This window comes from Podarcis cretensis, assembly GCF_951804945.1.
Source record: "Podarcis cretensis genome assembly, chromosome: 10".
Classification (NCBI taxonomy): domain Eukaryota; kingdom Metazoa; phylum Chordata; class Lepidosauria; order Squamata; family Lacertidae; genus Podarcis; species Podarcis cretensis.
This window is the reverse complement of record NC_137179.1, coordinates 70,350,148-70,376,947: the sequence shown is the minus strand read 5'-3', so window position 1 is coordinate 70,376,947 and position 26,800 is coordinate 70,350,148. Positions and strand designations below refer to the sequence as shown.

Below are 26,800 nucleotides of genomic sequence, written 5' to 3'. Positions count from 1 at the left end.
CCAGGTCTCTCCATGGTTTTAAGTTTGGTGATAAGTTGCAATTCAGCAGCTTCCCATTTGCTGTTAGATCCAAGAGAGGCAAGCTGGTTTTTACAATAAAAATTAGTTGCCATGGTGTGTCTTCTCTTAATCTCCAGGTATTTTCTGGAGGAGCCAAGGGCAAGTTGCATACTAGGGAATGCATTTGTTGGCCACACCCAAATAACTTATCTCAAGTGTTTCTATCAATATGATTGAGATAAATGTTTAGGAGCAGACTGTTCTCTCAGGCAGTGGCGACTTTCGCTGGGATCTCTCCATGGTGGAAAACAGGGTGTCAGATTCGTAGGGCAAGGTTTCAGATTACTCAACTTCCTGGCATCTAGCAGTTTCAGCGAGGTTTTGTTTCCAGCTGAACAGTTTTGCTGAACAGTCAAAGTTGACAGGGTGAGTGAAGAAAACAGAAAGCCATAAACAAATTCAGCATAGAAAGCGTACGTTGGCACTTAATCTGAGTCTATAAGTTTATACCTTATGCAGTACTTATACTTAAACAGGCCTGGCAAAACAAAGTTATATTTGCAAGGAAGAATTAACCAAGCAATCCTGCACACCATGGGTGGAGAACCTTCTATAGCTGTAGGGCAAAGGGAACAAGGTTCTTGCAGTCAAAATAAAATAAAAATAAAAAACATAAATTGTCCAGTAGCACCTTAGACACCAACTAAGTTTGTTCTTGGTATTAGCTTTCGTGTGCATGCTGTTGCAGGAATTTATGTATAGGTTGGGGGGGGGGTTGCCCCTCCAGAAGATATCATGCACATGCAGCCCAATACCAAAATCAGCACAATCACTTTTGTGACTTGTCCCCACAAAACACTTCATCACAGTTTCTTCCTATCTATTCAAAGGGCCTCTGCTGCACAATGCCAAATGTAACAATTCACTGATAAATATATCTATGTTCTGGCTCACTGGGAAAACTTCAGAAATTCATATAGACATGTGAGCTCAGCTACTCAGCAGCCCCTCTGCTTGAGTTATACTGAGTGCCAGACAGGTAGCCATTCCAGAAACAACAAACCCAGGTGAAGACAAAAGGGTATGATTAACTAGGTTGGGAAACAGGGAAATGCAAATATCTCTTTTGTTACACTTGATGGGTGTTTGGTGGAGGGCAAGGAGAGGCATGGGGCAGGGTCCAGGATGCTCAGATTACTGCCACCCGACCTCCCCTTTCATGATGTAACCATGATGTATTAGTGATGTTGTGTAGGGCAGGGTGTAACATGGGGATTAGCATCTAATAAAAGTTTGGGTTCTCTTTTGTACGGGGCTTCCATCTTGTTTCACCTTGTGGCAGGTGGGAGTCCTGTCACAACAGTCTTCAGTAAAGACCAAGCCTACTGGCTGCTGTTTTGCTCTGCTATTCCTGGCTGTTGTCCTTGTTTTTTGTCCAAGGGAGCTGTCAGATTTCTCCGTTAACAATGAACACTTCTTCCGATATGGTTCTTGCAGTACACGTAAATAATTTCATTGGCTGATCCAGCCCTGGAAGCAGGGAACCCAGTTCTGTTTCCTCAGTTACGCCTATGTGCACTTTGGCCACAATCCAGGAAAACGTGTTGATAGATCCACAGCATCGCAATCCTTTTAGTCACAGTTTTCCCCTTGATACCAAATGATGAGCCACGTCTGAATTTCCCCAAGTTTAAAGCCTGGCCCCCGTAAAGGGAGTTGCTTTGAAGAATGAGGCATTTTCTTAAAATGGGTTGAAATCGGAAGGCAGCCTTTACCCTTACTCCCAGACGGGTTTGTTTCTGGAGCATGGATGAGTAAGGATTAGTCTACCCAGTGGAGCCCATCCTCTGTGTTTTGACTTGAAAGAGTCCTATTATGGGCATGTCTCCTTATTGGAAGGATGCCAGTGCAGGGCAGCTACTCCTGCAGAGGTGGAAAGAGAAGCCTCCCCTGAGAGCTTACATTTCTGCTGCATCTTTCCATTGGTAATGATGGAATCATCCAGTCGTACTCCCAAGGCAGAGAGCATGCTAAGACTAGACCAGGGAATCATTCAGAGATGTCACAAGCAGCCTTCTCTGCGGAGTCTGTAATAAATTGATTTGACAGCGGCACTCTCTTTTGCAATACACAGTTTGAGAGTGACTTGACTAAGTTAAAAGTAACTTACTAGAGATAAACACCCATCACCTGGAGATTTTAGCAGAAATGATGCAAACATGTAATATATTGTTACGGAAGGGGGGGGCATGTCTTCTTCACCTTCTTCGCTACAATATATTTGCTCAATTTCTCTAGGACTCCATCACCCCTCCCCTGTCCTCCATAATCCCTCAAGGTGTCAAAACCTTAATCCTGTCAGATGGTCCAGTCAAGCCCTTCCTCCGGGCAGTGCTAGGTAACGGGCGATGCATATCTGTGCCATTGTCTTGCCATCACCTGTACTCAGGAAATGTTTATGCATATCTCTTTACTCTGTGCAACCCCTACCTTACTGAAGTGCTGATCTATGCAACCCCTACCTTACTGAAGTGCTGATCTATGCAACCCCTACCTTACTGAAGTGCTGATCTGCGCAACCCCTACCTTACTGAAGTGATGATCTGTGTAAACCCCCACCCACCTTCTTGAAGTGCTGATCTGTGTAATCCCACCTCTTGTGATGTATTCGTGACGTTTTCTGCACTGTATTCTGGGACTTGGAGGGAACTTTTAAAAGTTTATGTCGCCCCATTCTCGGGGTTCAATCTTGCCTTGAACCTGTTGCGCAATAAACTTGGATCTTCTGCTGTTTGCTCCTGTCTCCGGCTGAGCTCATTTTCCTCCGCAGGGACCCACGGACTTAGTCCGATCAGCTGGGTGGCAGAGCAGCCTCGCACCCAGATTTTGCCGTAACAATATCAAACACCTCTTGTTTTTCTTTTCACTTGATCATGCCGTAATACTAGAAGAGTTATAATAGGCTATTTTAAAGCACATCTGCAGCACATTCTTTCCCACAAATAATTCTGGGTACCGTTGCTTACCCTTCACAATATTATAATTCCCAGCAACTCTTAACAAACTACAGAGCCCAGAATTCTTTGAGGGGGGAAATGTGCTTTGAATGTGCTTTAAAGGGGCAGTGTGAACACAACCCTAGTACACAACCCTAGTAAATAACCCTAAACGGCCTCGGCCCAGTATACCTGAAGGAGCGTCTCCACCCCCATTGTTCTGCCCGGACACTGAGATCCAGTGCCAAGGGTCTTCTGGTGGTTCCCTTACTGTGAGAAGCAAAGTTACAGGGAACCAAACAGAGGGCCTTCTCGGTAGTGGTGCCCGCCCTGTGGAACACCCTCCCATCAGATGTCAAAGAAATAAACAACTATCAGACTTTTAGAAGACATCTGAAGGCAGGCCTGTTTAGGGAAGCTTTTGATAAGGGATGAATCATTGTATTTTAATATTCTGGTGGAATCCGCCCAGAGTGGCTGGGGAAACCCAGCCAGATGGGTAGGGTATAAATAATGACATTATTATTATTATTATTATTATTATTATTATTACTACTACTACTATTACTACTATTATTATAAGACATGATTATCAAGCCAGCTTTCTTTGCTCCTGCCATGGATGATTGCATTTTCCAGCACATGGTCTAGCAACAACTCTATTCTTCACTCAAGCCTGCCCCTTACCCATGCCTTTTGTCTTGCATGCAACCTCACTAGCATCTACATAAACTCTGATATGCTTATTTTGTTCTCCAGCTAATACAATTGCAATATCTGATCTGATTGGATCAAAGGATTAGTCTCTCTCTCACTCAAGACACACAGAGACAGTTGACCTTTGATCCTATCACCCCCTGGTGTCTGGAAACTCCTAATTTAATTGACCCTTTTTCAATGCCATGCTTGTTTATTCTGAAATTTACTTAGGGGTACATGATTTATGCCCCAATTCTTGATGCATTCATTCTGAAGTGAAGCTTAGTGCGCGCAATACTAATTTCCTAGAATTTGGGGTAATGGGAATAGGAACAGATTGGACGGTTGGGACTACAGAAGGAAGAAGGAAAGTTACAAATTTTCCCACTCCATGCTTCCTTTATGCTAAGGGCAGCTTCTGTGGGATTAAAGGATCTTCCCTCCGCTGAGGGACACAACTGGATACCTTAGAGTTAGTTCCATTACCCCTCATGCTCTGAAACCATTTTCAAGATGACAAAATTTCTTCTGCGAAGCTCTTGTCAAATTCCTACTCAGGCATGAAGCTCACTGGGTGACCTTGAGGCAGTCAGTGGCTCTCAGCTGAACCTACCTCATGGTTTGTTATTATAAAGCGATTACGTATGCCACCTTGAGCTCTTTAGGAGTGGGATAGAGCTGACCTCACTGGCTGCCGATTGATTTCCGGGCCAATTCGAAGTGCTGGCTTTGACCTATAAAGCCTTTAACAGCTCAGGACTGGAAAACCTGAAAGACCACCTCTCCCCAATATAAACCATCCCACACTATGTTCGTCACCTGAGGCTCTTCTCCACGTGAAGTTAGGAGGGTGGCAACATGAGAACGGGCCTTTTCAGAAGTGGCCCCACATTTGTGGAACGCTCTCCCCTGGGACGTTTGCTTGGCACCTTCATTACTTATTTTTAGATGCCAGGCAAAAATGTTCCTCTTCAACCAGATCTTTGGCTGATTAATGTTTCACAGCCTTTAAATGCATCCGTGTGAAGGGGGGTTGGGGTATTGATTTGCTGTTTTGATTTACAGTGGCACCTCAGGTTAAGTACTTAATTCGTTCCGGAGGTCCGTTCTTAACCTGAAACTGTTTGTAACCTGAAGCACGACTTTAGATAATGGGGCCTCTTGCTGCTGCTGTGCCACCGGAGCACGATTTCTGTTCTCATCCTGAAGCAAAGTTCTTAACCTGAGGTACTATTAACTGGTTAGCGGAGTCTGTAACCTGAAGTGTATGTAACCTGAAGCGTATGTAACCCGAGGTACCACGGTACTTATTTACTTGTTTTTGTCCTAAATTTTGTTTTATGAACCACCCTGAGATTTTATGATGAAGGGCAGTATTTAAATCTAATTAACAACAACAACAACAATAATAATACTACAGTAGTAGACATATGCATTATACTGTATGTACATAAAATGTAACACACAACAACAAGAACAACAACAACAAATACATGCCACCAAATGTCCCTTTCAGGGCTGGGGCTGCTGGTTTGCAACATAGCCAAAAGTCATCATCATTCAAATTTATTCACAGCATAAAGTCATCAAAGGGATGTACAAGATAAAAACACAATGACACACAAAAACACAGGTTTGAAAACAACAAAATCAACAAATTCTAAAAGCAATAAAACCACCCTTACAATAACAACAAAACAATTTGTACATGTTGTTCATACGTGGCTTTAAGAGTATGGGTTTTGGAAAGAATCTGTTACCAAATACAAAAGACAACTTGTGAAGGAACCCTCTGCTATTTTCCTCTCAATTACTTGTTCACAACAGATTGACCGGGCTAAACATACCATTGATTTTCCATTTTTCACTGCCAGAAAGGGGAGAAACGACCTCATGTTTCAAGTCGCTAGTGTGTACATACACACTAAACCTTTTTCAGAAGATTCAGGCTAAGAGTTCAAGGGTTCTCTTTTCATCTCCTTGTAAACACCCCTTAATAAATTCAAGTATGGTTGTTTAATTAAGTCAGCCTATGCCTTGCCTTATTGAAGTTTGTTGTCCTTGAGCAATCTGCCTAAGTGATACATTGGAAGATGCTACAAAAAGGTCATGTAAAATGTTTCATGCGATCCTTCTCAAAGGGAGCACACATCCTTTCATTCTTCTAGTGCCTCTTGAGAGAGAATGACAAAACCCTTCAAGATTTCTTTAAGATAGAGAGAATGTTCAGTCTTACAGATAACCTTAACTTCCAGCATTGCACTGTAGGAAAAAAAGCAATGCCGAGTTCCTGACATTCTTAGTTCCTAATTCAGGGAGGGGAGTGAAGGGAAGCTACATTATATCTGCATACATGTTCATTTGGCCAGGACCAATGGTTCTTCCTTTAACCCAGGGTGATTGTATCCCAAACTCCCCACCCCACCCCACTCCACTAGAGCATTTGAAAATCTCAAAGATAGCCTTGATGGACCACTTAATTATTTTCTCTTCTTGTTTTAGCAATTGTAATGCACTGCTTTAGATGCTGTAAAAAATGCAATTGTATTTTTATTGCTTCCTTTATTCTTGCATATTGTACAGTTGAATTCCATAATATTCAAGTTGCACAACAAAATACATAAATGCGTAAATAAAAATAAAAAACACCACACAAAATGGGTACTGAATGAGATGCTGCCTCCCATCTTCAACCACAAATCCACAGAAACGCGGCAGACTGCCTGATTCTCGACCACAGCTTGGGACCCTCTTCCTGGACTATTCCAAATGCCCCTTTCACAGGAGCACATCCAATCCCTGGTACCTGGTGAGCAACTTCAGAAGGTGGCAGCAATAGCTTTGTTGCCACATTACCCAGGATGGAGCCCATCATTGATAAAGGTATTCCCTACAAAATTATTAAAAAGGTGCCAAATATCACAAATCTAAACAAAAGCTGGTTGCCACATAAACTTCTTGCCAGTCACTCCTATGAGTAAAATAATGTGTTTTGTCATATTATTTGAAAAATCAGTCCACCAGCAAATTTGCTTTATAAAATTTTAATCAGGCAATCTTTTTTTCTGCCTCCACTCAAGTTAGTATATAATGACCCTCTGCTTTCTTCTGTGTTATGTGTGTGTGTGTGTGTATATATACACACACATACACAAATTAGAGGTACAGAATAATTAAAATGTCTTCAACAGTACAGATATTTGCCATTTTTGAGTCAATAACTGTTATTGCAAAGGTTGATGAATCCAGTACATCAAGTAACAAAAGAGCAAACAACTATTTACCTTGCCACAACACACACACCCCATAAAATTTTAATTTTTGTTAGCAATCCACACACAATTCCTCCTCTGGAATAACACTTGGGCAAAACTCTGTTGCGAGTGGAAGACAAAGAAGATAATTAAGGTCAGGAAAACTGTTTACATGACAAAATATAAAGGAACAAGATCACCGTCAGTCAGCGCAATGAACAAGATGAGAATTCAATACTAAAACATAAATATAAATGTTAAACAGTCTCAATTTGCAGAGTATGGGGGAGGAGGCTGTGAATTGTCTTCTGTATTATTAACTGATAAAAGAGCTCCGAGTTGAAGTAAATTTGTCTGTCTTCAGAGTGCCGTGTAAGACACTTGATTTGGGGGTTAGCTTCTCCATAAGAGCGATATACCACATTTTGTGGTACCAGCATGGAAGTGTAGCTTCAGTTGTGTTCCTCCAGCGTTTTGTGATACTGTAGTTAGTCTTGCGGCCATTAAGAAGTGCCCAATTAGACCTTTGTCAGAGATGCCTAGTTTCCTATAAAGAAAAAAGGTTTAAGAGTGCCAGTTGTGGATTCATAATTGAATGTTGAGGTATACTGTAATTTTCTGAATTTCATCAAAAATACAAGTCCAGAATTGCTGAACCCAAGAGCAAGTCCACCATGTACATACATGCCAGGGACTCAGCAACCTCTCCATCATATTGGTAGAGTAGTTGGGGAGTTGTGTGAAATGCGGACAGGCGTAATGTGTAACGTTGGGACGGGCTCAGAATCCTGTGTTCATTAGGCAGAAGGGAGAGCAGCAGGTCGGAGTGGACAAACAGCTCTGACGATTCCACCCATTCCAGTCAAGAACCAAGGGAGTTGGAAGTGCTCTGCCAACAAGGCAGAAATGGTGGCTGGAATTGCGTTCAATGAATAGGGCCAGATCAAGCAATGTTGGCCTATAATTAATAAATGGACATTAAAACAATTTGTCATCAGGAGCTCTTAGGTTTCAGGAATCTTCTTAATTGTTCCTTCTACAGAACAATGTGTACACAGTTCTCTTCATAATGCCGTAAGATCAGTCAGAAGTAAACAATGACTGGATCAGTTCCAAAGATCCAGGGCTTCGCTGGAGCCAGGGATTCTATAGACTTAGCCAGGGAGCTTATTTTTAGTGTTGTGACTCAGCAGTAAGAGAGGCGATCATAATTCAGTGGCTCCCCACACCCAAAAAAATGTCGCTAGTTAGTGAGAGTTAGTTTACAAAGTTACGACGATCTGAACACCCTTCTTCTATCTCCCCTAAAAGAACACGCAAAATTAATAGTCTCCTAAATTCAGTGCCTAGGACCAGTGCTTTTTTCTTAACAAATATTTAGGGGTACTCTCATTTTGACTCAAGAAAACCACCATTTAATAGTTCCAATTGGGAAAAATAAATACAGCAAATGGACAAGAGTACAAAGATTCACAAAATGTTTACTGCATTTTGCAGTAACCTTGCATTCCTCCCAGAAAAAAAAGCACTGCTTAGGACTAGCCATAGCTCTGTGCCCTGCCAGGAAATGGTAAAAGGACTCCATTGCCAGTCTTACGCATTTACATGTAAGATTCACAAAACAGTGTCTGAAACCTTCGACAAAATGAAGCATATATATTTTAATAAATAGATTAAAAATATAAAATTATTCAGTTTCTGAAGTACTGTAACAATCTCTTTAAGGTGGTGGTGGGTTTTTTTTTATTAAAAATGTTTTTATTACGATTTGCTTGGGTTACAAAAGTACATACAGCATTTCTGCTTTCAGTTCATGGAGTCCTTTCTAGAGATCAGTTATATTTGATGTGTGAGACACTAACAGACAACATAATGTTGGGGGAGAGGGGGGGGGGAGAGAGAAGCAGGGTACACTGGAACCTCGGTTGTCAAACGCTTCGGAAGTCGAACATTTCAGCTTTTGAATGCCGACAACCGCAAAGTGAGTGCCTCTGTTTTCAAACGTGCCTCGGAAGTCGAACGGCTTCCGAGGTGCGTTTCTCAATTTTTTTCAATGAACTTTGCCGACTGGCAATTGTGCCTCAGTTGTCAAACATTTTGGAAGTCGAACGGTCTTCCAGAACAGATTACGTTAGACAACCGAGGTTCCACTGTATATAATGTTGGTTTTAAGTACCCATAATTTTGTCCTTCTTCCATATATTACTGTCCATCATTTGATGACTACAGCATGAATGAGCCATCACAGACCTATCACTGCAGATCTTTTCATGGAATGCCTCCTTAAACACAATACTTTTTTTCAATGAAGGTAGTTAAAACATTTGGCGTGGAGGTATGGAATCTCAGAGTAGTTTTTAAACTGATAGCTGTGAAAAGCTGTCAGGAGCTGAGGAATGCCCATTTTAAGGTGGATCATCTCCAGGAGGTGAGAATGAAGATGTTTTATCTAAATGGGAATGGGGATAGAAGTAGGCAATGCAAGTGGACATGGTAGCCATTTAAAAAAAAGAAAAAAGCTCAAAGTACCACAGGGGAAAACATACGAGTCAGATACATTTGAAAAGAGGCACCATGTATAAATGTTTTATATGCCAGTGCTAGAAACAGGTGAGCCAAGATGGGCAAGCTGGAGAATACAGCTTTGAAAGAGGGCATCCACTATAGGAAGGACTTAGGGTGGTGTCCATCTGTATATCAATGAGGAGAGAGTCAAACAAGAAACCCCAAAATGGGTGGACTTCTCTACAGCAGTGGTTCCTAATTAGTGGTCCGCAGACCCCAGGGTGTCCACATTACCCACCCAGGGGTTTTTCCAGCGCCATTCACATAATGGAAACTGGCATAGAGATATCAAAATTTTCAAAAGGAGGGGGTCCATGGCTTGGCTGTTGAAAAACAAAAGCCTAGGGCTTGAGATGGAGAATGGAATCAAAGAGGAATTCAAAGGGGGTAGGATTGCAGGAACGGACAACTTAAAAGACCCTCACAAACCGGGTAAGTGTGTAAAATTTGAGAACTGGTAGAAAAGAAGTTGAAAAGTCAAGAAGATCAAATCTCTCCAGTATGCGTGGGAGATATTTAAAGCCACTATTTTAAAAACTCCGCTAGAATCAGAAAATGCACCAGAAAATACAGCAGATCAGAAAATGCACCATTAGGTGCAAGAGGATGCCTGCATGTTTTAAAAAAAACTCCATACTTCTGTTAGAAGCTGGTGAAAGCCCAACTTCAACTAAAGCGTGGTGGGCTGCCATAAAACATTGGCTCAGGATTTCAGTGTTTGATCTAGGGAAGGGTTTGTACCAACACGTGACCAATGAGGAATTTGTCAGCAAATGGCAGAAAGCCATGGCTAAAAAAGCCACCTCTATTGGTCTGTCACCCCCCCCCCAAGTGTATTACCTGCATTATGAAGGCGCCCAAAAGATGCTAAAGCAAAGATTATGGGATAATGAACACAGTGACTTGCAATCTCAATCACACACAGTCTGTAGTCCGCTGGCAGTAGGAGTACAATATGGGTATGTGTTTAAGTTAACATCTTACATTAAAAACCTGACAGTACCAAACTATCGAAGGCTTTTCACCAAAGCCAGACTAAACGTCTTTCCTTCTGCAGTGTTGGATGGCAGGTTGAGAGGAGTTCCCTACCAGGACAGACTTTGCTCGTGTGCTCAAGACATCGATTCCATAAATCATATTTTGTTGCATTGTGCAAAATCTTCCCCACATGAGGAGGAGAAAAATCAAACCTTGGTGGAGGTTGCAATAAGAAATGCAAAAGGTAAAAAAGGAGTGTAGCACTAAAAGCATAAAGGCTATTTAAAACACCAAAATATTAAAATACATTAGAAGCAGGCAAGGATGCAGTTAGACCTTTACTCAAAAAGCTCCATGTGAGCACTCTTGCAAATCTAGTGCAGATCCCATCATGGGCATCTGTGAACAGCTGAAGGGCTCAGCAGAGAACATCCTGCAATAAAGAAAAAGGGAAGGGCTAGTTGGGAAGGAGTGAGTGTGGTTGGTTACCAAGGCAACGGAACAGAATCCTGGGATGGGGGAGTTATGTCGTAGTAGTGGATAGCTGGGAGGGAGGGAAAGCAATGAGCAGTTTGTAAAGTATAGCTTCAATTCTGCTTTGAGGATAAATCAGTTGTCGGGGTGCCAACTTGAATAAAATATGGGGGGGGGCAGGTAAACCCCTCCCCACATAATCAATCACATGACACGGTGTGCACACACCATCTGAATGGCAATGCCTATTGACTTGGGGGGGGGGGCTTCCCCTCAAATATTTTATGGGGAAGGGAACAAAGACTCCTCAGACCCTGGGAGTTGGCACCTATGTTAGCTGTGCTGATTTTGTCATGCTAAGTTGTTTTCTTATCCCTTGATCTCATAAAATACTGTCCATTTTTTGAGAGGAGTCCAAGAGTGTACCTTCTGCTAACTAGACTGAACCCACAAGATAAATCATTCTAGAGTAGACCCTTTACTACATAGCAGCACAAAACCCGAGGCTGCTGCTTGGGCATTCATTATGTTCAGGGGCCCCAAGTTCATAAGTGAAATCACGTAAAGTGGGGAGCACCCTCTTAACCCTGCTTTGGAGACCCTCTCTGCCACATGCAGGGAAGTGATGGTAGCTATGCTACCCCTCACACCAGCTGTAAGTTGGGGAGGCTGAGCAGTGTAAACAAAGCCCCACTGCACATCTAAGTCTCTTTGGGGTTTCCTCGCCCTCACTTATGTTTTCTCAGGCTCCAGCGAGGGTCACCAGCTCCACAAAGACTCTCCAGCTCTTTCTTGCCATTTCCAGGTCAAATTAGAGTAAGCAGTGGGGAGTCATTTGTACTTCAAACAAAATCACTGCCCAGACCTGTTTGGAGAAACGTTCTTCCCCAATGTTAGCAAACGGAAGAATCAACTTTTCTTTCACCCACACCATACAGTATTGGTATGCTTTCCAAGTAGACTCATAGATGCAGTTCTATTCCAGATAATAGTAAAAAGATCATAGGATACACCTGCCAAGTCTCTAAGCAGCAAGGTGGAGCCAAGTTGGGTCCAGATTTTGCAGCAATTGATTGTCAGGAAGAATGAAGAGCACCTCCAAATTAAATAGAGTTGATACGTGTGTGTGTGTGTGTTTTCCCCTAGGAAGGAACCTACTCAATATATTGAATACTGAGACAGTGCTATAACAGTTGTTGTAGCCTTTAACTTGCACCTTGAAGGGAAAACAAACATTACCTTGAGGAACACAAATGGATTCTAGGCAAAACTTGCATGGTTTTAATTGCTCAACCACCTGCAGAAGAAACTTCTGTTCTTCCGCCGTCAGTAGGACAGGGGCCTCATGCTGGAACCTTTGAAGGCTCCATAAACCCTAAGCTTAAAGGTCTGCTTAAGGGACATAAGGAACTGTTAGAGGGTTTGGACAGGTTCTTATATGACGACAAGAAGAAAAATTATTTGTTCTGTTTCTGTTGTAAGAGAGCCCCATCACAGGCCTATCTAGTCCAACATTCTGCTCATGCAGTGGCCAAGTAAGATACCTGGGAGAAGCCCCTCAGGAGGACAACCTCCCTCAGATACCAGAGGTAGTAGCCCACCATGAGAATTAGTAGCAATTTATAGATTAATCCTCCAAGAATTTGTATAACCCTGTTTTAAAGCTATCCTTGTTGGTGGCCATCGTAAGATTTCCTGGCAGTGAATTCCATGCTTTATGTCAGGCATGGCCAAACTTGACCCTCCAGATGTTTTGGACTACAACTCCCATCATCCCTAGCTAACGGGACCAGTGGTCAGGGATGATGGGAGCTGTAGTCCCAAAACATCTGGAGGGCCAAGTTTGGCCATGCCGGCTTTATGTGATTTTTGGCGGTCCTAAATCTCACAACATTTGTATTCAGTGGATAGTGCCTGCTTCTAGTGTTAAGAGATGGAGAAAAACTTAATTGTTTTCTCTACGCTATACATAATTTTATCAACACATTTTATCAACACACACATGTCCCCCAACTCTTGCCTTGTTTTCTAATCTAAAAAATTCTGAACATTGTGCTCTTTCCTCAAAAGGAAGCTGCTGCAGCCGCTAGATAGTTTTGGTTGTCCCTTCCTCTACCTTTTTATTATCTTCTCTAAAGGGTTATGGAGATAAATGCCTTTTAGAAAGGCATGCTATCCATGCTAGCTCTTCTGCTGACCTACACAGTTTACTTATGTAGATTAAAAAAATTAGTTTGGATACCTCTTACGATACCATAACCCAATTTGGCATGATGGTTTCTGATACCAAGGAGCAGGTTTTTATCCATGTTAAGACATAATTGGACACCATTTTAAATCAAGATGGTGGACTGAACCTTTCAAAGCTGTGCCAATTTAACCACTAATTCTTAAAATGCGCTGGTTTGTTTCTTAGAATTCTGAGTGTGAGGCTGCTAATTTTAAATATTTAAATGGTTTTAAATATTCCTCATTTCGTTCAGTGCGCCCTCAAGCTCTTTCCCTTCAAGAGGAGGAAGAGAGGCTTCTTGGGCTCCACCAAGAGATGCAAGTGGGAAGAAATGAGGGATGAGGTATGAGTACATTCAAGAGGCAGAAGAGCTGGAAGGCACAGCAGCTCTACACACCTCCTTTTTTTCGTCTCCCATTCCGTCTCTTCCTTCTCTCACAAAGGGCCACTCTGCCCTGCCATTGCTCATTTCCTTCCTTCCAGCTTTGCATTCCACAGCCTCACTCTGTGCGCAACTCCTGCTCCCATAAAGCTCATTTGCTGTGCATCAGAGTAGTGGTTGTTGGCAGCAGTCGAACCCAAAGCCTGGACTGCAGGGTAATAATGGCAATGGCCTGCAAACCTGAGGCCCACTGGTGATCCCTAGCCCAGTTTGAGAAATGCTGCCTTAGGCCAAATTATTTGAAAACCTGGTACAGAGGATTTGTGAGGGTTGGGACTGGCTGAATTTGTCCCTTAAGACAGTGTTTCCCAACCTTGGGCCTCCAGCTGTTTTTGGACTACAACTCCCATCATCCCTAGCTAGCAAGACCAGTGGTCAGGGATGATGGGAATTGTAGTTCAAAAACAGCTGGAGGCCCAAGGTTGGGAAACACTGCCTTAAGGCCCTTTGCCTTGTCCCCGACCAAGAATCAGTGCAGCTACCAGGCTATCCAACTGGGAGCTCCTTAAGGTACCCATGAATTGAGGGGTTTCTTTAAAACTGTAGCCACCGAATCTTAGGCTTTGAGAAGCTGACAGGCTTTTTTATGGTTGCTCTTGGAAACTGTCCCTGGCTCCTTTGGTCATTTCAGAGAACAGAAATAACCTGCGTTGCTCCTAAGCTTTAATATTCCAGTGCAGTCCAACTTTTTATGCCACAAGAGTACTTTGACATGGAACCTGTGGGCCTTGTCATGCGGGAGGGGAGAGCAAGGCCAAAATTTGATACACACCAGCTCTCATGCTGCCTTCCCAAAGCCTGGTAAGTGAGGTCAGGCTTTGGGAAACAGATGTGAGGCTCTGGCAGGGTCCTAGAGCCCCCTCCCCATCTCCTTTCCAAAGCTGGCCAAGCACTAACTAGACTATGGGAAGGAGACGAGGACTCTAGGACCCTGAGTCCTCATGCTTCCAGCTTACCTTGTTTCTGAGAGAAGGGCTCCAGTATCTTAATCCTTGCTCTTATGGAGATACAATCACCCTGGGTTAAAGGAAGAACAGGTGGGCACCATTTTGAGAGATGCCCGGCAGTGGAAGGACAGCAGCAACCCAACTCACCACATGATTTATGGTTTCTGCCCACTCTCTAATGCAGGGGTCAGCAAGGAGCTGGTCCACTTTTTCAGCAGGGAGCCGGTCCACTGTCCCTCAGACCTTGTGGGGGACCAGACTATATTGGGGGGGGGGCAAATGAACAAATTCCTACGCCCCACAAATAACCCAGAGATGCATTTTAAATAAAATCACACATGCTACTCATGTAAAAACGCACTGATTCCCAGACTGTCCGTGGGACAGATTTAGAAGGCAATTGGGCCGGATCCAGCCCGCGGGCCTTGGTTTGCCTACCCATGTTCTAATGCATACATGTTGCTGTATGTAAAGCCAAATGGTCCCCACTTTTAAAGCTTAAAATTTGAGATGTTGGGAGCCAGATGAGAAGCAAAAGATTACTTATTCCCATTGCTGGTAGGCCTTGGCTTTAAGTTGGACTCCTTGGCCAAGCAATTTGGTTTCAAAACCCTTGACCTAGAACCAATTTTATCAGTTGACAAGTTCTAGGTGTGCAGAACCTGTGGCCCTTCAGACCTTGCTGAACTGCAACTCCCAGTATCCTTGGCCGCTGGCAATGCTTCCTGGGGACAGGATGTGAGTTGTAGTTCAGCAACATTTGAAGGGCCACAGGTTCCCAACACTTGGTGTGAATGGACTCACCAAGAAGGAAGAATAGCCCCTTACAAGAGACATCCCTGCCTACCTCAAGGTCATTTCACACTTCAGTTCTATAGCAGATTAAAAGGTAAAGGACCCCTGACAGTTAAATCCAGTTGCGAATGACTCTTAGTACGACCCCGAAACAGCCACACTGCTCAGAAGGGCTTTGTGTCCTGAGGAGATTCTTCAGAATAACTAGACCTGCTGGCAGCCAAAAGGATGACGCTCTCTGTTTGGACTGCTTTCATGCCAAAACTCATCTTGGGGCTTTGCTCTTCTTTGCAACCAGTCCCGGCTTTCTCCTCAACGGGTGGTGCATTATAAATGCAGTTGTATATTCTTCCCAAAAGTTGATTCCAACTGTTATCATAATGAAAGAAGTTCCAATCTGGAGCTTTGCAAAAGCCTTGTTGCTCCAAAGCAGGCAAGAGAGAGAGCAGAGAAGGCTCCAACTCATGGATAAGAAAGATACAGTGTGAACTCATGCAAGCAGCCATGCATCCAAACGAGAGCAGCTCATCTCTTGCTTAACTACCACCATTACCGTATTTTTCGTCCCATAGGACGCACCTAGTTTTTTGGGGGGGAAATAAAGGAATTCCCCCCCCCTTTATTTCCCCCCCAAAAGCAGGTCGGGGAAACCGAACCAGGTCAAGGAACAGCGGGATGGCGGTGCTGCGCTTCCCTGCTGTCCCCCGAGCTTGTGGGGCTGGCCGATGTCTGTCCGGCGCGAGGGGCGCTCTGCTTCAGGGTGCCCCACCCGCCAGGCAGCAGGCTGCTATCCACAGCGTGGGGAGCCCTGCGGGGAAGTCCCGCAGGGCTGTCTAGGCTGCGGATGTGTTCCCGAAGTGCCGGGCGCTCTGCTTTCAGGGCGCCCGACGCTCCGGGAAGCAGGCTGCTATCCGCAGCCTAGACATCCCTGCAGGATCTCCTGCAGGGCTGCCTAGGCTGCAGATGTGTTTCCGAAGCGCCGGGTGCTCTGCTTTCAGCGCGCTACTATCTGCAGCCTAGACAGCCCTGCGGGAACTCCCGCAGGGCTGCCTAGGCTGCGGATGTCTTTCTGAAGCCTGGAGAGCGAGAGGGGTCGGTACGCACTGACCCCTCTCGCTCTCCACGCTTCAGCGAAAGCCTGCATTCGCCCCATAGGACGCACCCAGATTTCCCCTTCATTTTTGGAGGGGGAAAAGTGCGTCCTATAGGGCGAAAAATACGGTATATGTTGGTAAACCTTTATATGGATCCCCTAACACAAACATGGGCAAATTCCAGCCCTCCAGAAGTCTGGGACTACAATTCCAACCATCCCTGACTACCGGTCCTGTTAGCTAGGGATGATGGGAACTGTAGTCCCAAACATCTGGAGGGCCTGAGTTTGCCTATGCCTGCCCTAACAAATGCACATTTATTGTGGTGAGTAACACACGGCCATTACTAAAATACAGCTCCTGGAATTTTAAGTTTGGCTAACAGGCTTGTTTTATTTACTGCTTGGACAAAGCTGCTGCTGGTGCATTATCCTGCATTCCTACCCTTGTCTACAAATTTGGGAAAAGTCGTTTGAAATAGAAATGCTCACAATGAGCTCAGCATTTAGATGGCAATCCTGACCCTTACCTGGGAGCAAGCACCACTGAATTTAGTAAAGAGTTACTTCAGAGTAGATGTGGTTAGGTTTGAGTCATTAGTAGTTTTCTGCACTACACTATTTCAGCTTGTATTATATGCCAAGGCCACACAGATTATTTTAAACTGTAAGCATATTGAAGATCAATGGCTTTTGTATTTCCAATCAGATTTTAAGGGAAATAGAAGGTGGCCAGAACAGCAATTCTGAATAGCCACAACATTGGTTTTTTAAAGGTAGCAAACAATCTAAAATTCCTACTTGCTCCTGTATTTTAGTGATCTTGCTGAACTTGTCACCCTGAACACTTTCAATGAACCTTAACACCATGTAGTCCAGCCCAAACATTCTTAATAAATTAAACTGTAGAAGCAAATTCTTACTTTTACACTTTTATTAGTTTTCACTTAGCTTGAGAGCTTCTCTAAAGTAAAGATTATATAAAACGAAGTATCCAATACAATTCTCATTTTTAGAAACTATTAGAAATACTAGTTAAATTTCAACTATAAAACTTTATTACATACAAAACATTCAACCATTATTATATTGAAAGTTTGTTATCACATAGTCCAACTCATGTACAAAACAAAAACAAAAAGGAGCAAAACATTTTTGCACCATCAAATCAGCCGTGAGCTGTTAATTAAGTCTTCATTCCTTTAGCATCCTTGGTCAAAAGCTTAAGTCCCGTTATCTGAAACTGGAAACACTTAACATATTCAAGTAACCCTGAGCATCTAGTGCAATTGCACAAAAGTCATATATAATAGTCCATTGGCTACTTCTTAGAGGGGGGGGGAATTGGCATTAAACTGATAGCAAAGTTCCTTTGGAAAAGGGGGGAGGGGAGAGCAACAAGTGATCTGTTTGCCAAATTCGTGAGTGAGGTAGCCCAATGGCAAGAAAGAAGAAGTGACTCGAAAGGAAAGGAAAAACCAGACTACATCTCTTGCCTCCTCCTCAGCCCAAGGTTATCCAAGGTAAGTAGAAAAGGCTCCCCTGTAGCTTGTGGGGCGAGCAGCCAGCTGTGGGCGGCCTTCCAGTCCAGATGGGGAAAATGGGGCTGGGAAAGGGGCGACAGTCCTCCCAAGACTTCGCCCTAAAGTGCAGTTCATTGAATGGCAAGGACGACCCAATCCGGACCAAAGTAATTGTAAACAACAGGTGACTGCCACGCGCCTCCCTTCGCTTGTTCGCTACGTCGCGGCTGGCGAGGAGAGGAGAAACCCCCCCCCCCAAAAAAACACACACCACGATCCCGGTTCTCCGCCCCCCCCCCCCAAGCCCGGTGCCTGGGGCGGGTCCTTCAAGGGGCGCTGGCTCCTCGGCGCCCGACCAGCGGCAAGCGGCGGAGTCTCACGACGGGCGCCAGATCGACCCCCAAGAGGCGCCGCGCCCTCCGGCGGGTGGCCTCCAAGCTGCGCCGGTTCCACACGCTCCCGCGCACCTGGACGGAGGGGAAGGAGTCCGGCTGGGTGGGGGTGGCCGCCTGCCAGATGCTCTCGAGGGACCTGCCCTGGAAGAGAGGCCCCGCGGGCAAGGGCGCAGCTGCCGGGCCGGGAACCGAGGGCTGCTGCTGCTGCTGCTGCTGCTGCTGCTGCGGGCGCCCGTCGGAAGCGCAGCGGGCAACCTCGACGACTTCTTGGCAGCGCTTCTTGGCCGCTCTCTTCGCGCCTCCTCCGGCGGAGGCGGCGGCGACCCGCAGGCGCCTCCCCCTGGCGGCGGCTCTCCTCCACGGCCGCTCCCTCCTGCCCTGCGCCGCCGCCGCCAAGCCCCGGGACAGGTCCGGCACGGAGGCTCGGCACGAGGCGTAGCCGTAGACGTCCTTGCTGCGGAGGATGACCGGCGAGAACTGGTGCTTGAGGCTGCACAGGAAGTTCCACAGCTCGGCGTCGGAGCTCATGAACTCCGTCGACTTGGGCACCAGCAGCTTGAAGGCGTCGCCCAGCGCCTTCGTGCCGCCGCCCAAAAAGAGCAGCGCCTGCGAGCGCGAGTGCACCACCTTCTCCGCCTCCGAGCCCGGCGCGCCCCGAGGGGCTGGCCAGGCGCTGACGGCGGCGGCGGCGGCGGCAGCTCCGTGGGCTTTCATCGCCTTCTTCGCGCCGCGGCGGCGCCCTCTCCCTCTGGGTCTCTCCAGCGCCGCCGCCTGCCGTCGAGCAGCTACTGCGGCCGAGGGACTTTGCGCGCAGCAGCTCCGGCTTCTCTCTTCCGCCGCCGCCGCCTCCTGCCTCTTTCTTCCCCAAAGAGGAGGAGCAGGAGGCGCCTGCCTTCCTTCCTTCCTCCTCCTCCTCCGCCCGCCCTTCTTCGCCTCGCTCTTTTTGTCTTTCCCCTCGCGGGGGGCGCAACTTCTCTGGCTCCCCAAGGCGGACCACGCCGAGCGATATCCCGCCGCCTCCCGGACTAGCCGGCACAAAATGGTGCTCTTTTTAAAGCCCCGGGCGGGGAGGGCGCGCTTGACACGCCTCCGCCGCCGTCCATTGGCACGTTTGAACGGCATCAGGCGGCGGAGGCCCGCCCCGTCCAGGCCCCGCTTGGGGTGCGTGGCCGTCGCGGAAAGGTCTGGGAGGGTGTTGCTTGGGAGAGACTTTGAGTTGGTGGCCTCCAGGCTCAACCAGTGAAGGGGGGTCTGCTTCCCAGTTTAGGATGAGGGGATTTGCCATCATCTTGTTGCCTTTGCTGGTTCCACAAGGCCTCCTTGCATATAATCTCCATTTCTAGAACAACATCATGTGAGGGGAAATTGGGTGCCATTTTATATTTCTTTGGTTGGAATTCACGTTGAAATTCAAAAGCTTGCCCTTAAGACGTAGGAAGAACTAAATAGGAAAAAACAAAACAAAAAGCCACAACGAAGCTTATAAGCATTCATTGTTATACTAATCTGATGATAATTGGAGATATGCGTGCCCTTAAAGGATAATAATTGCATGTGCTGGTTTGCCTCAGTAGATTGGTATGTCCAGAGGTTCTTCTGCCCCATTCGTAACCTTTCTGGCTCAGCAGAATGGAGAATCTCAACACGATCAATATCTAGCAAAATTTAAAAAGTTGTTGCATTTTTAATTTTATTTGGTGTAATTTTTTAAATAAATTGTTCTTTCATCATCATCAATGGTAGGCAGTCTACCAACATGAAAACGTAATGGTACAATAATATTGATTAAAAAGCAGATAGCGTAAGGAGGGCATGCCCCAAAAATGGTCCAGTCAGTCAATCATGCCTTCCGTGATACTCCATTCTGTTTGCCTTCCTACATCATTTTTTGGGGGTTATCCACACACTGCAAGTCAGTCAGCATTCCAGGGCTATTCAGCACATTCAGTCCCTATTAGGCTGTTTGGGACATTTTGCCATGTCAAGTTCAGCCTCCTTTTCTCACAGTGGCGAACCGGATGCCTTTGGGAAACCCATAAGCAGAGCCTGGTACCTCCCTCTTCTGCTTGGTCCTGTTTGGGGGCTACATAAAGGAATCAGAGAACTGAGATGGCTTTCAAGGATGGAGAATCTGCCCTCCAGACCAAGAGCATGGCCAATGGTCAGGGATGATGGGAACCGGAGTCCAGAACCTTCTGGAGTTCCACAGTTACCCGTCTCTGAGAGAGGGAAAGGTAACAAAAGTTTAGAAAATTATAATTGGCCAAGAACAATAGTATACCTCTCATCTAATAAAACCAAATGGCAATAGGCTCCAGGCAGATGAGCTCTTCAGGCAACACCTATTTACTTATTTATTATCTTTGATAGTTGTTCTTTGCCCAAAGGTGTCATATGTAATTACAGGTAGTCCACAAACATTATTGCACATAAACAGACAAGCCAGGAAGTAGTGACAGAGCTGTGCAGCAGTTCATTGAGGAACAGGTGGACTCACAACCTGAACTTCCTGGTTTTGGCAGACACTTTCCACCCCAGGATGTGAGATCTGTCTATTGTAATCAGTTGGAAAAATAAAAAAATGTTACTTTAGCATAGGTTGGGTGTCTTGCCAGGCCAGGGGGGCAGGACTAGCAGAGAAGACAGAATTTATACTCCAACTTTGCTCTTTTTTAATTGATGAAAGTGCATATTTTTGTTTTTAAACTTATAAAAGTGCAGTGCGTCTATGCAACTCAATGGAGCACAAAGCTTGGCAAGTGAGCACTGCATTTGAGCTGGTGGGGGGGGAGGTCTGAGGGGGGGGGCAATTTATTTTTATTTTTATTGTTATTTGTACCCCACCCATCTGACTGGGTTGCCCCAGCCACTCTGGGCACAGTGTTAGAAATTCAGATATATAAGCTAAGCGCCAAATGGCTCCTTACACCAGGGTTACAGTTGCCAAAATGAGATGCCTGGTTGCCATTTTTGGACCAGACGGTTCAAAAGTTGTCTTTTTCATTATGACTTTTTGGTTCCTGAAATTCATTCTGATTGTGTAGATAAAATATAATGGATCTAATTCTACAGGATGGTGTATTAGTGTGTGAAAACAGCCCAAGTGCAAAGATCCCCAGTCATGCAACTCCAGATGGGGGAGACATCAGGCAGCATCTGGGCGCCCAGGTATCTTCGCTTGGTCGCAAGTGGCTGATAGCAAATTTCAAACGCTGCCTATCCCTCCATGCATTGCTGCACAGTTATGTCACTATTTCCTGGCCTGTTTGTTTTTATGGTTTCTTCTGCTCTTGCTGACTTTAAAGTTTGGAACAGTAACATTAGCAGTATGAGCAAACAGGTCAATAAGACATTTTCCCCTCTTTGATGTCATTCTTAAGAAAAATGTCTGTCATTATTGCTTTTAAGCCTGTGAAGCCACTTATTGTGTGCAATTCTAAATTATGCACATATTTTGCATGTGCAATGAGCATGCAACACTAGCACAATGAAAACAATTTTTAAGCAAGAAAAACTTAAAAAATAGTATTCGCTTTGCACCGCCAAGTAAAAAAATGCATATATACAGTTGCCATCAAAATTGTTCAACCCCCGTTGCAAATCAGGTTTATTGTCAAAATTTGCAGACTTTCAGCTGTTTGCAATGAGCAAATCAAACAAAAGCAATTGAAATAGCTCAACACAACAGATGCTTGAAGTGGTTCCCCCAAATTCAGCTGAAATTGGAATTTGTCCTGGCTTCTACAATCTCACTATTATTCAACCCCTTCATGGCAAGCATCTTTAGTACTCAGTGGAGCAGCCTTTTGCTGCTATGCCCAGCTGCAAACGCAATGCCTAGACAGACAGACCAGCTTCTGGCAGAGTCCCTGAGAAATCTTAGCTCATTCCTTATGAGCAATGGCCTCCAGTTCAGTAATATTCTTGGGTTTGCGTTCTGCAACCGCCTTCTTCAAATCCCACCAGAGATTTTCTATGGGGTTCAAGTCAGGTGACTGAAATGGCCACTGTAGTAGAAACTTCCAGGACTTCTTCTGCAACCAAGTCTTGGTGGAATTTGAGGGATGCTAGGGATCATTGTCCTGTTGGAAGGTCCAATGACGCCCAAGCGTCAGCTTCCTCGCAGATGGCATGACATTTCCTCCTAGGATTTCCTGAAACTTCAATTAATCCATCCTGCCTTCTACACACTGCAAGTTTCCAGTGCCAGAGGATGCAAAGCTGCCCCAGAACATCACTGAGCCTCCACCATTCTTCATTGTATTCTTTTCAGTGTATGCTTTATTCTTCTTCCTCCAGACATAACATTGATCCATGGGGCTGAGAAATTTTGTTTCATTGCTCCACAGAACAGAATCCTAGAACTTCTGTGGCTTATTTATATGATTTTGCTCATATTAGAACTTACCCGTATTTTTCGCTCTATAAGACGCACCAGACCATAAGACGCACCTAGTTTTTGGAGGAGGAAAACAAGAAAAAATATATTCTGAATCTCAGAAGCCAGAACAACAAGAGGGATCACTGCATAGCGAAAGCAGCGATCCCTCTTGCTGTTCTGGCTTCTGGGGAGCTGTGCAGCCTGCATTCGCTCCATAAGATGCACACACATTTCCCCTTACTTTTTAGGAGGGAAAAAGTGAGTCTTATAGAGCAAAAAATACGGTACTTTGTTGTGCTTTTGGGTCAGTAGTGGTGTACGTCTTGGAGTTCTGGCATGGAAGGCGTATGTGTTTAGTCTGTGGCTGGCTGTGTCCACTGAAATCTAAGTCCCTGCTGCCTCCAAGTCTTGCTGCAGCTCATTTGAAGTCACTTGAGGGCTTTTGCCAGGCCATCTTCTCAGAAATCTGGTTGCTTCCACAGATAGCTTCCTTTTTCTGCCCTGTCCAGGTAGTGTAACCACTGTTCCTCTGAACTTGCGAACTGTGCTTCCAGCAGTGTCTCTAGGAACATTCAGTGCCTTCGCTGTCTTCTTGTATCCTACTCCTTGCTTATGAAGGGTGATGATCTCTTCTCTTACCTGCTTGGATCATTGTCTTGGCCAGTGTTTGAAACTCCCATTGTTCTAGGCGCATTTTGCGACAGGCAATTTCATCAGCACAAGCCATTTCTGAGCTCTGAGAGCAGTAGTGCACCTAAGATTTCAGATTAAAACTGCAGTGGAAGGAAAGGAGGGTCTTTTTCAGCCTCCCCACTTCCAGCTCCTTTGAAGACTGGAGAAGAGACCCTTTTAAGAATATTAGCGGGGCGGGCGGGGGCTTTGTTTTTTGCAGTCTTCAGATGATGACTAGACCATGTAAAAAATTGTAAGATTTTAGCTGAGGTACATTCATTTTCAGCACTTTATTCTTGTTATAAACAAGCGCACTTAGACATTCCGTTGTGGCGCCCATAACCTAGGTTTAAGGTGCTGTTTAGCTCCCAGCTTTCATAGCTCTGTTTCTAACACTGCTCTTGACTTGGCCATATTTCTGACATTCAGTCAAATTTGACACTCCACAAACCTCCGGACACAAAAGTTGTTGAGCTTTTTTTTTTTTAGTTTTAGTCTTGCCAAAGTTGTTGAACTTCTTTTGCAAAATCTCAAAAGAAATTGAGCCTATTTTTAAGGGAATTTGGCAAAATCTACACTCCATATGTCCAGATTTTCCCTGCTTCTGACACCTGAATCCAGCTCAGATATTTCATGTGTTGCAGCTGAAGCACATCTAAGAAGCCCTTGATTAGTTGCATCAGGTGTGCTTGAGGCAACACCTGTTGTATTCGTGTTGCTGTTCCAGTTTCAGCTGAATTTGGGGGAACCACTTGAAGCATCCATTGTGTTTAGCTATTTCAATTGCTTTTGCTTGATTTGCTCATTGCAAACAGCTGAAAGTCTGCAAATTTTGATAATAAACCCAATTTGCAATGGGAGTTGAATAATTTCGATTGCAACTGTAAATATATATAATGCACACATTCTCATATTCTATTCAGAACCGTAATGTTATAGCTGTGGCAACAGTTTCCCATTAAAAATAAGTAAACTTGAACCAGACTAGATTCCCCATGAATATTTAAAACTACCTCATGATAACTACTGTATCTTTCAAAATAAGATATGGAACAAAAAATAGACAGCAGAACCTGTGCATGTTTACTCAGAACTAAGGATTAAATCTTAACGTGGTTTACCTTGGGGTAAGCCCTATTAAATTCAATAGGATTTACTTCCGAGTATTGATTTTAATTCTTCTCAGAACAGACAGATTGAAATTAACAGACATGACTAATTGGGTCCATTAATCTCCATGAGTCTACTCTGAGTAAAAGTTAAAAAAGGTAAAGGACCCCTGACAGTTAAGTCCAGTCGTGAACGAATCTGGGGTTGCGGCGCTCATCTCGCTTCACTGGCCGAGGGAGCCGACGTTTGTCTGCAGACAGTTTTTTCGGGTCATGCGGCCAGCATGACTAAGCCACTTCTGGCGAAACCAGAGCAGCGCACGGAAATGCCATTTACCTTCCCACCTTACCTATTTATCTACTTGCATTTTGACGTGCTTTCGAACTGCTAGGTTGGCAAGTGCTGGGACTGAGCAATGGGAGCTCACTCCGTCGCGGGGATTCGAACCACCGACCTTTGCATACCTACTTGGGAGTAAGTCCAATGGGGCTTACTTCTGAGCGGACAAGTAGTACAGTGGTACCTCTGGTTATGAACTTAATTTGTTCCGGAAGTCTGTTCTTAAGCTGAATCTGTTCGTAACCTGAGGTACCACTTTAGCTAATGGGCCCTCCCGCTGCCACCGCTGCACAATTTCTGTTCTCATCCTGAGGTAAATTTCTTAACCCGAGGTACTACTTCCAGGTTAGCAGAGTCTGTAACCTGAAGTGTTTGTAACCTGAGGTACCACTGTATTGCTGCTTGAGATCTGAAAACCATTGAAAGAAAAAAACCCAAAAGATAAGCTGTTCCTTAAAGGACAACCGTGGTTGTAAGACTCTAGCTTGGGTAAATACCTCCACAACTCAACATAATCAGACATGGGTTACTAAGGCAAATGACCATTAAATCACCTGGGAATGTGCCAACACTTGCTAAAGCTCCCAACTTTTACCACACATTTGTGGCAGACAAAAGATTGGACGGTGTACGTATTAATCTAGTTGATCAAACAACTATATGGTCAGAAGCCCGGCCACATGGTAATATAGTTGTCAGTACTGGGTGACTGGGGATGCAGGTGGCACTGTGGGTTAAACCACAGAGCCTAGGACTTGCAGATCAGAAGGTCAGTGGTTCGAATCCCCGCGACGGGGTGAGCTCCCATTGCTCAGTCCCTGCTCCTGCCAACCTAGCAGTTTGAAAGCACCTCAAAGTGCAAGTAGATAAATAGGTACCGCTCTGGCGGGAAGATAAACGGTGTTTCCGTGCATTGCTCTGGTTCGCCAGACAAACGCCGGCACCCTTGGCCAATAAAGCGAGATGAGCACCGCAACTCCAGAGTTGGCCACAACTGTACCTAATGGTCAGGTGTCCCTTTACCTTTACTGGGTCACTGTTCCCATGCAGAGCTGGGTCATTCAGTTCTTTATCAGGAAGGATGTTTCAGAAGAGAAAAAAGTGGATTTTTTAGTAGTATGCGGGCATCCTGAGACATGCAAGGGTGTAATGATGAACTTTGGTCCTTGCTGAAAATATCATGAGATTACATTGTTAGCTTGGTGTCTGAGCATTTGGAACTGTTGGATTATATAACAAGGCAGAGTCATGTGTAAAGGTAAAGGTAAAGGTACCCCTGCCTGGGGTTGTGCGCCCATCTCACTTAAGAGGCCAGGGGCCAGCGCTGTCCGGAGACACTTCCGGGTCACGTGGCCAGCATGACATCGCTGCTCTGGCAAGCCAGAGCCACACACGGAAACGCCGTTTACCTTCCCGCTGGTAAGCGGTCCCTATTTATCTACTTGCACCCGGTGGTGCTTTCGAAATGCTAGGTTGGCAGGCGCTGGGACCGAGCAGCGGGAGCGCACCTCGCCGCAGGGATTCGAACCGCCGACCTTTCGATCGGCAAGTCCTAGGCGCTGAGGCTTTAACCCACAGCGCCACCTGAGTCATGTGTATATACCTTTAATTACTTGTGCAGAAGGGAAAACAGACACATGTTTTCTCATTGTAGTCATAGGCAGAGAAAAAGTGGGTGAGATATTGTTCCAGAGGGGTTTCTCCCACCCATGAGCTGTAGTCATCCCTTTGCCCATTCCTCTTGTCTACGTCATGTGTGTTGAATGTGAAATCCTACTTGCTATTGAATGCACACATCATTACACAACTGTGTGAGTCTTCTTTCCTATCCCAGAAAGATAGGATATAAATGTAGTTATGTCTACATCCAGGGCTGAGCCCTAAATTCCACAGTCCCCTTGCCCAGG

General features: G+C 45.1%; 1 protein-coding gene and 1 long non-coding RNA gene across 2 annotated transcripts in view; both read right to left on the bottom strand.

Moving 5' to 3' along the window:
- Positions 1-25,281, bottom strand: part of LOC307225701 — a 164,018-nt gene extending 138,737 nt beyond the window's left edge. Inside the window, exon 1 of the long non-coding RNA XR_013843144.1 lies at positions 24,891-25,281. This is a non-coding gene — a long non-coding RNA (uncharacterized lncRNA). The remainder of the gene's footprint in view (positions 1-24,890) is intronic.
- Positions 17,390-19,645, bottom strand: CCDC71L (coiled-coil domain containing 71 like). The gene has a single exon (XM_079993992.1). The coding sequence runs from the start codon at positions 19,511-19,513 to the stop codon at positions 18,323-18,325; it is 1,191 nt and encodes a 396-aa protein (XP_079850118.1). The 5' UTR covers positions 19,514-19,645; the 3' UTR covers positions 17,390-18,322.
- Positions 25,282-26,800: the final 1,519 nt, after the last annotated feature.

Excerpts from the sequence above, each read along its gene's own strand:
- CCDC71L (XM_079993992.1), bottom strand. The coding sequence starts at position 19,513 with ATGCCGTTCAAACGTGCCAATGGACGGCGGCGGAGGCGTGTCAAGCGC.